This window comes from Impatiens glandulifera, chromosome 7, assembly GCF_907164915.1.
Source record: "Impatiens glandulifera chromosome 7, dImpGla2.1, whole genome shotgun sequence".
In the NCBI taxonomy this organism is placed as follows: domain Eukaryota; kingdom Viridiplantae; phylum Streptophyta; class Magnoliopsida; order Ericales; family Balsaminaceae; genus Impatiens; species Impatiens glandulifera.
Window position 1 is genome coordinate 40,821,487 of NC_061868.1, and position 16,741 is coordinate 40,838,227.

General features: G+C 30.5%; 2 protein-coding genes across 2 annotated transcripts; one reads left to right on the plus strand and one right to left on the minus strand.

Moving 5' to 3' along the window:
- Positions 1-5,537: 5,537 nt before the first annotated feature.
- On the plus strand, positions 5,538-10,316 carry LOC124945565 (transmembrane protein 50 homolog). The gene is made up of 4 exons (XM_047486019.1): positions 5,538-5,807; positions 5,905-5,992; positions 9,833-9,985; positions 10,113-10,316. The coding sequence occupies exons 1-4, from the start codon at positions 5,675-5,677 to the stop codon at positions 10,144-10,146; spliced, it is 408 nt and encodes a 135-aa protein (XP_047341975.1). The 5' UTR covers positions 5,538-5,674; the 3' UTR covers positions 10,147-10,316.
- Positions 10,317-12,525: 2,209 nt separating this feature from the next.
- LOC124945905 (phosphatidylinositol 4-phosphate 5-kinase 1-like) lies at positions 12,526-15,703 on the minus strand. Its single transcript, XM_047486427.1, has 6 exons — positions 14,402-15,703; positions 13,995-14,328; positions 13,795-13,905; positions 13,520-13,713; positions 13,263-13,436; positions 12,526-13,051 (listed from the first exon to the last, which is right to left on the minus strand). Exons 1-6 carry the CDS (start codon positions 15,409-15,411, stop codon positions 12,718-12,720), a joined length of 2,157 nt encoding a protein of 718 aa, XP_047342383.1. The 5' UTR covers positions 15,412-15,703; the 3' UTR covers positions 12,526-12,717.
- Positions 15,704-16,741: the final 1,038 nt, after the last annotated feature.

Here is a 16,741-nt window from a genome sequence, read left to right on the forward strand (position 1 = left end):
TCCTTGATAGATTTTCAATCACTCAATAAATGTAGCTTTACTGTTCATAGATTTTCAAATCCAATCAAACTTATATTACATAATCTTATTTAATTTGGATTCAATTTTTTTAAATAATCTTATTTATTTAAAAAATAATGATTGGTGAGATTTTGAGAATACATGGATTGATAAAAAATACTTATATGTATTAATATATAATGATAAGATAAAAATAATAGTTTAAAATCGATAATATTTTAGTATTTTAATTAATAAATTTAGTGATTTGATAAATAGAATAAAAAATAAAATAATATTTAATTAGATATAGTTAAATAACATCACGATCAAACTTATAATCTCAATATTACTATTAATACAAGTCAAGTAACATAACATCATTTTTATTTATATTATAAAATATAATAGTTGTTTAAGTATAAAAAACATACATTCACATTATAAGAAATCAACAAATTAAATGAATGATAACCAAAATTAAATAGTTAGAAGGATCTCAAGAAGATGATCAACTTTTCAACTTATTCCGTCGACTTTTCTTAAATGAATTTCCGTAATTGTGTTGCATATGATATGCATCGATTGAATACGTTTCGTTATTCATTTTTAGTCAAAATAAAATAGTTGATTAAAATATAATAGAGATAATGACACAACAATTTATGTTTGTCATATTTTATACTTCAATCCAAATTTTCGAACAACTATCGAGAAACTTACACATCACTAATCTATATATATATAATGATGCTTAATTTTTAAAGTGTCCGGATTGCCGGGTCGATAGCTGTGGTTAATTTGGATACTTGGGTCGGATTGTGGGTTGACCCGTTTTTAAATTTAAAACGGTTAAAAATAAAATTAAAAATGCTAGAGGTATGTTTCGAACTTGCAACCTAACAAAACAAGTACAACTCTTTAACCAACTAGGCTACAAAGACTTTATATTTTAAATTCAACACTAAATTTGATAAACGCGGGACGTTTTAATATTAATATAAGTTCAACTTTTTAACTAACTAATCTATATATATATAATGATGCTTAATTTTTAAAGTGTCCGGATTGCCGGGTCGAGAGCTGTGGTTAATTTGGATATTTGGGTCGGATTGTGGGTTGACCCGTTTTTAAATTTAAAACGGTTAAAAATAAAATTAAAAATGCTAGAGGTATGTTTCGAACTTGCAACCTAACAAAACAAATACAACTCTTTAACCAACTAGGCTACAAAGACTTTATATTTTAAATTTAACACCAAATTTGATAAACGCGGGACATTTTAATATTAATATAAGTTCAACTTTTTAACTAACTAATATATAATGATGTTGAGTAAATAGATACTTGGTTCGGATTGTGGGTTGACCCACCCATAAACTTAAAACGGTTAAAAATAAAATTAAAAATGTTATCTGTAAATTTTTTCACTATTTTTTATATTATTAATCGTGCAAATGCACGGGATAAATGCTAGTTGGATCTTAGTAATGTTCCATAGAAAATTCTAAATATTTGTCACTCTACGATAAAGTAAGACATCAATTCCAACGAATAAGACAATGGTCCGAATAATTTATTGATAGAACATTCTCAAAGATATTAGTTATTCCAAAAAATTGGACTTACTAATTATAAATATGTCCATATGGGAATGACAATTGTACCCTAAATATAAATTATTATTTTTTTTTTTTTTAGGCAAACTCATTTCTTTTCAAAAACAAGCCAAGTCGATAAACTCGAGATTTTAATAGTTTAAAAAAAAAACTCACATGAAACTTGTGAGCATATTAGTCTCTTGGTGGATTTAACTTCGTTTATGTAATAACAAAAGTCAATAGAAAGACTAATCAAAATGTAATATTTTTATTAGAGAAGACTTATAGTTCACATAATTTTTTCATAAAAAATCTCTCTATCCAATAAAAGGATTACTATTATGCAAACATCATGTGGGATTATTCAAAATCATTAAAAATATTCCGAGATATACTCAAGATTGTGAAATCAATAGGATATAGCAGGAAACAAACACAACCTAGCTTCACAAATATGATCTTCATCCTTGTTGTCACCCTCATTAATAGAAACGAATTACTTATGGGACAACTCATCTAATTTGATGAAACAAAAATGTCCATGAATTTTAAAATTGGCTAATGGAAATGATAATAATATGATTGTGACTTAGCCAATGAAATTATATAAGATGACAAAAATCAAAATGATGATACTTTTTATTTCTAAGAAATGTGAACTTTCTTTCACTGGTTTTATGATTAGAATTAAGCCAAACAAACAAACTTAACTATTTATTATTATTATTGTTGTTATGAAATCTAAGGCTTTTCTTCATTCGGTTGAGTTTAATCAAAATAATTTTATTATCCTTTGACTAAAATCATTAATTAAATATTAAATTATTGTTAATATTTAAATATAACTATTTCTTCTCACAAGTATTTCAAACTATAATCGAGTATAGTTTGAATTCCTTCCATGAAAATAGGATTTATTTGGGTTGATGTTATATTATGAAATTTTATATATGAAAAAATAATAATAATTTAAGTCTTTTAATTAATAATTTGATTATAGACTGGACATCAGTGTGTTAGTTCATGCTAGTTTTTTAAATTTAATATATATATATATATATATATATATAAAATTTAATGATAATCCATGGCAATCACTTTATTTTTTATTAAATTCAAACAACTCTAGTGATTAGTGATGTGGACTAGTTTTCTTAAGAGAAATAATTCTATTGACTTGGATTGATTTTTTATTTTATTAATATCAATGAAACTTACACCTATTTTAGTAAAATAAAGACTACTTTCTTTAAAAAAAAAAATTGGAAAAAGGGTAAAACCATTTTATTAAAATATCAAAAGTAGGAGAGTCAACAATAAAAGCTAGACAAACTCTAACTATGATTAAAAGATGACAATCAAACCACCCTAAAGAAACAAATTAATAGACATCAAACATACGAAAAACAAATATTACAAACAAAAATTACAAATTGTATCAAATCCTAATTATCTCAATCAAGATTTTTATTTCCATACCAACCTGATGTTTCAACAAGTTGTCTTACTCTTCCTATTGTCCTTCCTCTTTCCTTTTCCATTCCTCTTGTAATGAAAGAAGTGTGAACTGAAAAATGATGATGAGTACTGTATATTCTTATTTTGATTTTTTTTCTTTATATGACCCCGTTTTAATTTGATAAAATAAATTATTCTTCAAGAATTCTGAGCTCCAACTTGAATTTCAAGATCATTGTCTTTATTTTTTTTAGTTTCAGTTTTAGAATCCTCAACAACTTTAGATTCCTCTATATCAACCTTAAAAAAAATCTCTTCTTCCTCTTGATTAACCTCAGTATCTTCCTCTCTGTTTTCATCAGCAACCACTTCAACTTGATTTGATTGAGAATCCTTAATTATATCTTCAATATTATTAGGTTGAGGTTTCACCTCCTTCATTGTACTATTTTTGTCTTGTACATAATTTTCTTTATCTTCTATTTCTTGATCTTTAACCACATTTTGCTCTTTGATAATAGACACATCTGTTTCATTTTCCTACATCTTAACTTTCTGACCTTTATGAATTTTTTGATCTTATAAATCATAATTTGGACTTGCATGTTGGAAGATATTGCAGAAAGTTTATCTATATGCTTTCACTCATAAGTGATTTCCATGACACTAGATTTTCCTTTTCTATCTACTACTATCATACTATTCGATATCATACTATTCGATAGTGTGCTTCTAGGATGCATATTCTTTTAAAAATTGTTCAATACATTGTAATTTTGTTAAATTTCTTCACTAATGTAACAATACTCTAGCAAATAATTGTTAATTAATTCATTATTATTTATATATATATATATATATTATAATTACTTTAAAGATATATATATATAATTTTTTTGAAAAAAATAAAATTATATTTGGGCTGTTTAAAAAATATAACCCACCTAGTTTTGTATAAAAAAATTTAGAAACACTTATTAGTCAATGGTGTCTTTTGATGGGCCTAATTCCACTTTTCTCTTTCAAAGTTTACCTTCATAATTTTTTTTTTAAAAGTTAATAAGTATTATTGGCTTGATTTGAATATAAAAATATAACAAAGTTATTTAGTTTTATATAAAACCAGTGGCATATTAGAATAGATTAATTATAGTTTTATTCCTTTAATTTTCTTAAAATTACAATCAAATGTATCTTTGAAATATAAAAAAAATAATATATTCAAGAGAGTTGTGATAAATTTTATAAGAACACAAACACACATTATTATATTGTAATAACAAATGTTATCTAACCTCAAATAACTCATTTTAAAATTGTAGCTTTAGACGACAAAAGAGTAAATAATTGACCAAACAAAAATAGTCTATTACAACTAAAATAAATATATAAATAGCAAGTTAAGATTGTACAACATAAAATTCTGTACAAAAATACACTACACAGATGAATCAGTACAGTTAATATCGCAAGAAAACTCATCAATTCATTCGAAATTTGGATTCAACATAAGGAAATTGAGTTACTAGTGGTCAAACATTGCAACATTGTAAAATCGGTATGACTCGCGAGTCAACTCGCTAAATTGTGTAAATAAAAAATGTAAAACTTTTGCTCATTTCTATTTGATTATTTCAAATATCAAAATTTAAACATAGATTCTTTCAGTTAATTTGTATTTACTATACCTTTTCAACTTATTCAAAATCATTGTATCTTTCTTGGTTGAAAATAATAAAAAACTTGTCTCTTTTAAAATTTTACAAATCAACTCAACAAGGCTGATTGATTGAGAAATTTGATGAAATGACACTAAAGATGCCCCTAATTGCTAAAAGTGTCCGCGCATAAAATAAAAAAGCACTGGTGACACTTTTAATTTTTTTTCGGACGATTTTGCCCATGAAGCGAGACGTCCACAATCGCGAGACGCAACCGACATTCACGAGAAGCAACCGGCATTCGCGAGACGCAACCGGCATTCGCGAGACGCAACCGGCATTCGCGAGACAATTTAATTTTTTTTTTAAATTTCGTCTCGCGAATGCCGGATGTGTTTCGCAACGGGGGCATTTTCGTCCAAGAAAATAAAAGTGTCACCAACGTTTTTTTATGCGCTGACACTTTTAGCAATTAGAGGCATCTTTAGTTTTAGTGTCATTTCATCAAATTTTTCGATTCATTTAGATTTACTTTTATTTTATTAATAATAAAATATAATTAGTTACATAAATGTTGAAGAAGAGTTGTTTATAATATATAAACAATTTTAATGATTTTATAATTAAATATTATTTTTAGATAAATGAGAATTTTATTTATTTAATCATTCTTATACATTTAGGCTTCAATTTAGAGTTTTATTTTAGCAAAATAATATTTATTATTATTATTATTTTGAGTTTGATAATATAATTTGTCTTTCTTCAACCTGAAAGGAGAAACCGTGGTATAAAGCTTTTCGAGAAATGCAATACAGCCTGAAAACATTAGTGTAAATTATAGCAAGCTCTTGATTGAGAGATCCTGATTCGAAATTTCTCGATCTTCCTACAGGAGAAGAACGCAGTTCATCGATTCGATTGTAAATTGTTGAATTACATCAACACTCATCCATGGATTTAGCGGAGCTGTGGGCTATCTTCGGACCAGGCGTTGCCGGCGCAGTCTTTGGTGCCGGATGGTGGTTTTGGGTCGATGCTGTCGTCTGCAGTTCCGTTAAGGTCTCTTTCCTCCACTACCTTCCTGGTAAATCACTTTTCCCCCTCTTTATATAACATATGTTCGATAATTATCGATTTTGGGGCTTTGGTGCTAACTCTTCCGGTTTTCTTCTTTATATAAGGTATATTTGCTTCCTTGGCTGCTTTGATGTTTAATTGTGTTAGACGAGAAGATATTGATTACTCTCCCTATGAAGAAAGCGAATGGAGGTTAGGGCTTTCTTTCCAAATCGCTTTACTAGTTTGTGCATGTATTTTCTGCTGAATTAAGCTCTTTGCAGTTCATCATTTCACTATTTTGATGATTTCTTGGAACTTCCTACTGGTATGTTTTGTATGTTTCATTGAAAAATAATAAGGATACTGTCAAATAATTGTGACTTAACAGCAATAATTAGACAAACATATCTACAATTATAGTTGAGGCATGCGGTGGGAGTTCGATTGCCAACAAATTCTTCATGTTAGGGCCGCTATAAAAATAACAACTTTCTTTGGATGCTCTCGAAAATAGTGTATACAGTATAGGCTTGAATAAACAGTTCATTCAACCAATGATATAATGTAGAAAGTTCACTGTTAAAAATAAATGATGAATGCGATGCTTATTAATTCTTGGGGAGAAGCAACTCTGTCAACATGTCACATACAAAATTGAGTTATATGAGTTATATTTAAGATAGAAGTTAAACCCCATTTAAAATTTGGGAGGATAGATTATCAAATCTTAAATATCTTTAGAGTGTAAGTTAGTTAAGGTACTTTTACTTGATACTAAAAAGACGACATAGGCACTGAAACATGAGAATAGCGATGTGTAAAGATTTATAGTATTGACGACTGATGTTTTAGATGAAGATACAATTATTGAATCTAAGAGAGTTGATTTGTTTTAAGTTTTAACATGTCTTTCCCTTTAAATCCCCTGTCGATAAACCCATCTTTTCAATTGATCATGAACATGTGTATGATATACATGAAAATCATGATATATTTGCATTGAGGAAAAGTAAAAGATTTAGAAAGGAAACCAACCTAGTAGATGATTGTTATATGTTTTTAGTTGATTTGTGATCCACTTACTTATTGTTAGGCTATTTCCTTACCTGATGACCCACTTGAAAGAGGCATTAAATAATGAAATTATTTCAATATTGATGAATCATATTTAGAATATAATATAATTATCTAGTGGGTCTAAACCAATAGATTGTAAATGGATAATTTTGAAGGAATTTAGATGTAGATGGAGAAATTCAAAGCTAGATTGGTAGCTAAATATTATTATAAACAAAGAAAGACACAATTTTGACACATATTCTCTTGTGGCTAGAATATCTTCCATTATAGTTTTGATTGCACTTGCTCCAGTTCATAATATGGTGATACATATGTAAAAACAACTTTTTTTAATGGAGATTTAGAGGAGGAAATATAATTAACCCCGGTGTTTTATAGCACTTGGAGATGAAAATAGATTATGTAAGTCAATAAAATCATGGTATGGACTTAAACAGGCATCGGCACAATGGGTAATATAACATGATTGTGTTGAATGAAGCTTATACGTGCATTTTTATAATATGATGATAAAATCTGTGGTGTTATCCTATGTCTGTATGTGGATACATGCTTATCTTGGGTACTAACTTAGGAAAAGTTGTTGAGCTAACAATTTATTCTTAATTTTGGTATAAAAAACTTGGGTGAATCTAATATGATATTATGAATTAAACTCACTGATCTAGAAACGATATAAAATGTCTTAAGAACATTTTGATGAAAATTTATTGAAAAAGTAAAGAGTTTTGTGATTCTAAATCTGTTAGTACTCCTGATGACTTTAATTACATTGAGAAACAAATATTGGCAGTAGTGTTTCTCATTTGGAATATGCTAAGAAAATTGTAGTCTCACGTACTTAATGAATTGTTGGAGACCAAACATTTGCATATTTAGTGAACAAATTGAGTAAATACTAAACACTCATAATCCTAATAACATTTGATTGCTTTGAATAGTCTTGAAATATTTACGTGGAATTATAGATTTTAGTATATATTATTGTGGTTTTATTGCTATACTTGAAGGGTATTGTGATGCTAACCATCTACAAGTGAATTTGGTAAAGTAACCATCGTTGTCATCCAAGCAGACCTGTATAACTTGGTCTACAATAGAGTGTGAATCTATTACTCTCGATCTAGCTGGCTGTTAGGTTGAGTGACTTAGAAACCCTCTTAGATGATATCCCTTTATGGTGGAAGAATGTGCCATATGTAGCAACTCATTGTAATCGTCAAGCTGCAATAGCTTAGAGCTAAGAATGAGAAATTGAGAATTATAATGGAAAAATCAACACATGCATGTACAACACGATTATGTAAAGAAAATGCTGAAACATGGTTTGATATACTTCTTTGGAAGGTAGGAGATGAACTTAATGAATCCTTTGAGAAAATCACTAAGCAAGATGCTTATGTGCAGTACATGAGGGGAGGAGACTCCTAATATAAAAATTGAGAGTAATGGTAACCCAACCAAGTACGTGATTTTTTACGGAATAGGTTCATACGGATAACAATAAGTCACTTGTCAAATTCTTGACACACTATCCCAATATATGAAAAGTCTAGTGTAGGATAGTGTAATACAATGTTTGGATAACGAGCTTAACTCGTAATGAATTTATAACTCATGCGTGAGCGGTGTGTTTAACTGTAGCACACACTTGATAGAATTCACCTATATGAACGTGGAGGTGGGCTTACCTCTATTCACACAACTAGGCAAGTTTTCTAGAGCACTCATGAAATGCAGGATCAGTGCAAGGCGGCGGATTAATTTATCAAATGGATGGCGGATTAATTTATCAAATGGATGGCGGATTAATTTATCAAATGGATGGCGGATTAATTTACAAATGGATGGCGGATTAATTTATCAAATGGATGGCGGATTAATTTATTTGAGGCAGCAAAGATTTCAGACACATCTTACCAAAATTAAGGCCAACAGAGATTTCAAGTGCTGCATAATTTGCAATAAAAGGGAAAATGCAATTGAATTAACTTTCCTCACAGATTCCAGCTTCTCTTGTTTAATACGGACAGCGTCAATTCTGCATAACATGGAGAATATCTGAAGTGTTTGATGTAAAGAAAATAAAAGGTCGTCTAGGTTATACCATTAATATAAATTATTATCGCTGTGAATAAAGTTGACATCTTCAACATGAATCTTATATGTACAAAAGTAACTTGCTTGATGTCTTACATAAATTTGAAGTAACGTAGTTAAATTTACACTTAATGAAACCCAAGGTAGGCTCTTCATGTTTAACCTCTTTTTTTATGATTAATTTATTTAGTTAATATAGATAAGACACCTTAGGTTATTTAACCATTTTGATTTCAGAATAAATTTCTGTACCAAATAAACCTCTTTAGCCAGTGCTAGATGTCTTCTGCATTTAATAGTATAGATTTTTAGGAGCTAGAAGCAGTTATAGCCCATGGTGTTGCTCGACTCCTTGGTGAGCATGTTAAGAAGATGAGTCGGGGGAGCCATAGCTCTCATTGGCACCTTAGTCTCGTCTTTTTTCCTTTGTTTTGCCATGGTGTACGGGTTTGATTTTCATTTGTGTGTTTCTTCCCTTTTGTTATGTACTTTACTTAAACGACTTCTTTAATGAATTGAACTTGGTTAAAAAAATAGGAGCTAGAAGCGGTTATGGAAATCTGACATTAATTGGCTTCATTTGCAAAACATCATTTCTGCTAGATTTCTCATCCATCCAGATTTAAGAAAGGTGGTTTCTATGAACTTTGTTTGACTCAGATACAAAATTAATTGACTCAGATTTAATTGGCACTTTATATGTTCATTCAATTTCAAGAGGCTTTATGTGATAGGCATGCAACCCATATGTAGATCGATCAATACATAACGATTAGCATGAAATGACGTTAAATTTTGATAGCATATTAATTTCAAAGACTTTTTTACCCTATTTTTTGTAGCTAATGTTGGAGAATGCAAAAATTTCAGGTTGAAACTTTGGCTTTTCATTGCTTATGTTGTATCATTCGTCTCCTTAGCGGCATCTGTGGGGCTATTAATACAAGACGCACTGGTGAAAACAGGCCCCTCTGCATGGACAGGAACAGCTGGCGTCTTGCAGTGTGTGCTTGTTTTGATAAGGTATATATTTTTTCTAAAGGCATTCAAATTAAAAGAATTCCATGCTAAAACATGAATTTAGTAAAAAAAATCTGGATATTTAATCATGAATGGTTGGTGATTTCGTTGTTGTTGTTCTTCAATGCAGTGGGTTAATGTACTGGACTTCTCATTCCGAGTGATCTGCTATTAAGGATATCACTCTATTAAGGATTGGTTAGTTTCTGATGATGTATATGTTTTCTTTGCCTTTCTGTGTGGACAGTTGGTTCAAAGTATAAAAAAATCAAACTTATTTACCAACACTTTTTTTTCTCCAACATTGATATTGTACTATTTGCGATAACTTTCTGAACTGACATGTTTCAACCACGGTGAATGAATGATGTTTTATAGCTAAGCGAGCCGCCCTGAATTTCTGTTTCTCCATTTCAAGGTAAGCAAATCTTAACACTTATAAAGCTAATTATTCTTCTTTCAAATCATGGGCATCTAAAAGAAAATTGTTATTTTTTCTTCTTAAGATTTAATGGTCATATCTGAAAACTAATGGATGGGGGTTATAGGAAGAGTAGTGCTTGAGAAGGAATTGAGATATGAGAAAGTGACATGTCCTAACTCCCAAGAATTAATTGCAATTATAGACCTGTCTTTTCTTGGTGCTGTTAGTGTTGTTTTTTTGTTTATTTTTTGAAATTATGGAGAATTAGCATTACACCCCACAATTATGACCCTCTCCATCCATTCAAAACGCTTCCAGGGAATAGAATTTGTGACCATTTGATCTCTTAGGTCGACTCTTCTACCGTGTCACTCTGGTGGTTATGTTTTAAAGTCCCGAAACACAATCTCACTTCATTTTTTTCAATCGTGCTAGCTAAATAGGGTTTTAACCAATAATTTTTGCTTAGGAAGCCGACACTCTAACTGATATCGACGTATAAAAGATTTGTTAAATGAGAATAATGGAATAAGATAATAAAGGATAAAGATAAGTTTTTGGTATTAAATAAGCAAATTGCAATAATTGGACCTATTTTATCTAATACCATAATATTATACATAGAGTAGTCTTATTCAAAATAGGAAGTGGTGGTTGCAGCTTAAGTGGGACTCTTTTATATTGTTTATAAGACACACATCTCTTCCATGTCTCATCAATTTCACCATCTTTTTTCTTGTAGCAAATGGACACAAACATATAAATGTATATATTAATGTTTGTTTATGGGCCCAGTCTTAAAACGACTTCTTCTCTTCTTATGGGCCCAATATTAAACGAGTATATATCTATTTGGCCTAAGGTTAATAGTAAAACTGAGAAACGAGATTTTACTAAATAAGCGAGGGCGGGCAGTGGTCGCAGTTTTGAAAAGATTAAACCAACAGGTCGAAGGTGAAGTTATTCTTGAGGCAAAAGCGGTGATAGACAGCTATCTCGGATAAACACAAGGCAAACGAGGTTGTTAATATTGCGAAATTTGGATATCTTGACCCTTTTTGGAGGCTAACGTGTCCTTTAATCACTTCAAACTTTGAAAAGCAAAACTCTTTTAGAAAATGATATGTTTAATAATATTATTATTATTTAACTAATATATTGAAAAGGTTAACAAAATAATTTTCACTTAAAACCGAATTCTTAGGTGAAATTAAGACATTTTGTCCTTCTAACCCATTTAATCATAAAATATGGGATTTTATAAAAGCAAATATTGAGATTTATTTGTAAGAGTATTTAAAAAAATTAAAAGTTATTATAACTATTAAATTCATACAAAAAAAAATAGTAAAATAAGATTATTATTATTTTGTTAAATAATTCATTTAAATTGTGACCGTCAAAAACAAAACAAAAAAAACATTAATATTGGAATTTACTTCAAAACTAAAAATAAAAAAGTGATTCTATTGAGACTTGAGAATTAAAGTTAAATCAAAATATGTATTTTTAGTATTCAAAATTTTAAATTAATATTGAAGTAATCTTGTTAAACTGATTATATTAACATTCAAATTTGAAGAGTATAATATATATATATATATATATATATATATATATATATATATATATATATATATATATATATATATATATATATATATAAATTAATGCATATGCTTTTATTTATATTCTTTTGATAGCCTTATTTTAGTGATTTTAAATTAATTCAGATATTTATTCAGAAAAAAAAAAAAAAAAAACATGATTGCCATGTTAAACCTTAGCTAACATTAAAATTATTAAAATATATATATATATATAATTGTTTAGCATTATAAATTATTTATTTGAAAAAAATATATTATGGACCCCAGCATATGTCCAGAGACTAATTGGGTGTCTTTTTCTTCATACAACTTTTTTGACCACTCAAATGAAAGAAAACAAGGTCCTAATCCAAGATCCTCTCCAATCTTTAAATTACCATATTACCCTTTTTACCACGTGGCCACATAGACTCATCCAGACAAAATTTTATTCAAAAATAAATAAATATAAAATTAATTATTGATGTTATGTTTTCCAATAATATTCAATATTATAGCTTGTAATAGCAAAAATAAATCAAATATTTCCAAAACCTTTCACAATCATTCATTTTCATCCTCCTATATACAAACACAAACTCAATATGACTAATCAATTCCCATCTATCTAACTATCTTGATGATCTATCTCTATATTTCCATTTTTCTTCACCACCCAATAATAATAATTAACCAATCATTTTTTACAAGAATAAATCAAATCACCCGCAGTGGTAGGAGAGATTCGACGACGATGATGTTGAATCTTCTCTGAAAATTCTGAAGATGAAATCGCGGAATCTCTTTGAGTAAAGCTTAGGATCCACAGCAGATATCGAGGCTGGATCGGCTTGCAGGGATTTGTATGCATGTTCAAGCTTCTTGCTAATGTCGTAATCCTGCAATATGTCGATTATGCCAAAATAGATAACGACATTGTGTATATGATGATGACCAAACGATGAACACGACAATGATGATGGGTCGAAATCGGTCCTCCTATCCACTCTTTCAGCCCTTGCTGGCATGTTTGCTCCTAATCTCATTGCGGGTTTCCTGAATAAGAGTCAATTTCCACACAAAAATTAAAATAAGAAAACAAGATTTCATTATTGATAAGAAAAATCAGCATGTGAGATCAGATACATAAATGGGCATTATAGGGCACCACTAAATTATTGACACGATACCAACTCTCAATAAAGTCCAAATTATAATGGAATAAATTATTGCAATATTTTGTATGTGGTTTCTTTAATATAATTACCTGCCAGGTAAGACATCATCATCATCCAATATTTCTTCTTCTTCTTGTTCATGAAGAAAAGGCATGAACTTGTCATCACCAGTTTTCGTATCGTCTTGGAAGTGAATACCCACTAAGAGACTGTAATCCATTATCCTCGACATTTCCAAGAATTCACAATCCCGATCAATTTGCCTGTTTCAATAACAACAACCCGTCAATCCAATCCAATCCAATCCAATCCAATAAAATCATTATTCAATGCTGCGAATTCTTACTCAATAAGTTCATTGAACCAATCCTTGGCAAGGTGAAAAACAAAATTGAGATCGAGATCCTTTAGGGTGGTGGTTTCATCAATCTCTTCTTCAGGCTTATTCGCTGTCCGGCCAAAGGATGATCCTTTAAGGTCGAACCTTCTGTGTATTGGATAACCCGAGCATAAAAAGTTCCCCATAACCACAAATCGTGTCTAAAACACACAAAAAAGAACATAAATTATAACACAAAATTTGAATCATAAATAAATAAATGTATTGAGAATGAGATATACCTTAAAGCCGCCAACAGGTTTGACACAATGGACGCCAAAGAACTTGGTCACCAGTGAATTTTTGTGGCAACAGACATGATGATAATAATTTGGTAACATCTTAATGAGCACCTGGATTTGAATTGAATATAAATATGTATCAGATCTTTTGGATGATGAAGATATATATATATATAATAATGTATAGTGAAGAAGATAACCTTAAGTTCGGATTTCTTGATTGTTTTAATCATGAACCTATCATCTTGTGTAAGGTAAAAGAAACTTCCACTCTTTCCTGGAGATGAAAGTTCTCTTAAAGCCCCGTTTCCACAAATTGCTTGCATGTAATCATTAGCAAGATCGACTTTAAATAGTTCCCTAAGATGTCTGAATACAATTGGGCAATAATCTTTCCATCGAAATTCACTAGATTGATGAATTGGTGTTGTCTTTGATCCTTCTGGAGGAAACCTAGTCCAAAACTTCTCGTTTGGATTAAAATCACTCTGTTTCAGTTCTCGATCAATTAAGGCATGCTTACCAACTGAATACCTAAATGCAGTATAATAGATAAGAAAATAAGAACCCTAGTAAACAAAAATACCTAGATTGATTGATTCAATACCTGATACCAAGTTGAAGATTGAGCATCAAAGAGTAATTCTTATGCCCTTCTGAAATCATCTGTCCAGGCTTCTTCACCTCCCCATCGAAACAGCATGAACTAGGGCGAAAATGGCGAAATCCACCTTGTCTATGGAACATCGAAGCCTCAACATTGTCAAGTATATCACAGGTTATATCGCCTGCTTCCCCATCCGATTCCCATATGCAGATTCTCGGTAAATTCCTACCTGTACAGCTGCTTCCTCTCGATACTTCAACAGATGATCTCTTCGTCGGAGTATTATTTCCAGGATGGAAAGCCCGATTCAGAATCTCCATCTGCATCTTCTTTATCGGTTCTTTACATTTCCATTCTCCATCCTTACTCCATAAACCACTAAAACAACTTCCATCAAGCAAAGTAAACACACCATTCCCCTTCGGAAATCCATTCTCCCAACTTCCATCATACATATTTCCATTCGCCCAAATCAATCTCCCTCTTCCATTAATAACTCCATTACGCCAATCACCAACATACTCATTCCCACTCTTCCAAACATATCTTCCATATCCATCTTGAACATTTCTCCGCCACGAACCGTCATAGAAATCTCCATTACCATATCGTTTAACTCCATATCCTTGTTTCCTATCACAAGACCAATAACCGCTATACGAATCGCCATTAGATCCAATAAACGTTCCAAATCCATCCATTCTACCTGCCTTAAACTCACCTTCGAAAGTAGCACTAGAAGGCCAATAGAACTTACCTTTACCGTTCGCTTTTCCTCTCTTCCATTCTCCTTCATATCTACATCCGTCTTTCCATAGATACTTCCCTAATCCTTGCGGAAGATAACCAGAGAATCTCCCGATGTATAGATCTCCGTTAGGCAGAAACTTCTCTGATGTATCATCATCAGTTACGCCGTTTGTTGGAGTAACTCTCCGTGTAGCAATCTGCGTACGAGAACGTACCTTCTCTTCTTCTTCGAAACCTTTCATCTTCTTCTTCTTCAACATACTATTCTCTTCATCAAATAGGCAACCGTTTCACAGATTTTGAAGCAATTTGTTCTCCGATGGTTCATAGAATGCGGCTTTCTTCTGTGTGTATAGATTCTTGTGCTTTTAATGAATGAAACGGCTATAGCCTACATTGAGGTATGGAGTATGGCGGCTTATAGTGTATGAAAAAGGTCGATGGATCATTTGAAAAGATGAAGGAAGAGGAAGAGCTACCGAATAGATAGGGTGGGAAAATACTGTAGAGAGAGAAAATCTGTAAATTCTGTCTGTGACTATGTGTGAGAGAATGTACGTTGATTGTGTGAAAGAGAAACTAAATATCAAAAAAAAGTTAAAGGAGGGAGGGAGATACTATAATATCTACAACTATCCCTTAACTTTTATGTATAGTATAATTTCATCCTTCAATTTGAATAATAGAATTTAAATAGTATATAAAACCCTAAAATAGCCTAATGTTATGATTTCGATTCTCACTAAAAATATATGAAAATAGTAATGAAAAAAGGGGTGGAGGGGATCCGTATATATTGTTTAAAAGGTGTCGAATAAACGAATAAACTGGAATACATATAGGACACACCGATGCTTAAACTTTTTCTCAAGATATCTTTAAAACTCTTAGGGTCCGAAGTATATAGACTGCACTGAAAGCGGTTAGGAAGGCTCGGTAGACCAACAAACCAGACCAATTATCTATTTTTTATGCTAGGTTCCTTAATTAAAATAAATTAATTAGACTTACTAATAAATTATCAAATATAGGTTATTACGAGAGTTTTGACATTAATAAATCATTATTATAAGTTTTTGATTTTTATTGTCGTTAATATCGTTTTCGTCATTATTTTTGGAATTTTTGTTCTTGACAACTCTTAACTTGTGATTATGTAAGTTAAACTTGAGTTTGAATGAAAAGTTTATTTAACTAAGCAACTAACAATGGAAATATGAGAAAGTTGAAAAGGTAATTTCTTTTTTTAATTCCACTAACACTAATGGTGAAAAGAGATTTGAGATATTAAATTAAACATATATGTATATATATACTAATGTAGAATTGCCAATGAATTACTATATTCACTTTGCATAGAGAAAAAGTTAGTGAATTAAGGAAATATATGATAAATGTGAAATTTGAGGAGATGACCTTACAAAGGACTAAAATAGCCGGTGACCAGCGCATAATTTTAAATGCGTCGATGACTATTTCATATTTTTTTTACGAAATTGTCCCCATTGCGAGACGCAACCGGATGCCCTGTGAAAAGTCCACAATCGCAAGAGACAACCGGCATTTGCGAGACGTAATTTTTTTTTTGAA

Bases quoted from the DNA above. Each gene is read 5' to 3' on its own strand.
- LOC124945565 (XM_047486019.1), top strand. From the start codon at position 5,675: ATGGATTTAGCGGAGCTGTGGGCTATCTTCGGACCAGGCGTTGCCGGC. The intron at 5,993-9,832 runs GTTAGGGCTTTC...CAAAAATTTCAG, and splicing joins TATGAAGAAAGCGAATGGAG to GTTGAAACTTTGGCTTTTCA. The intron at 9,986-10,112 runs GTATATATTTTT...TCTTCAATGCAG, and splicing joins TGTGTGCTTGTTTTGATAAG to TGGGTTAATGTACTGGACTT.
- LOC124945905 (XM_047486427.1), bottom strand. From the start codon at position 15,411: ATGTTGAAGAAGAAGAAGATGAAAGGTTTCGAAGAAGAAGAGAAGGTA. The intron at 13,906-13,994 runs GTTATCTTCTTC...ATTCAAATCCAG, and splicing joins TCAAGAAATCCGAACTTAAG to GTGCTCATTAAGATGTTACC. The intron at 13,052-13,262 runs GTAATTATATTA...ACTCTTATTCAG, and splicing joins GATGATGTCTTACCTGGCAG to GAAACCCGCAATGAGATTAG.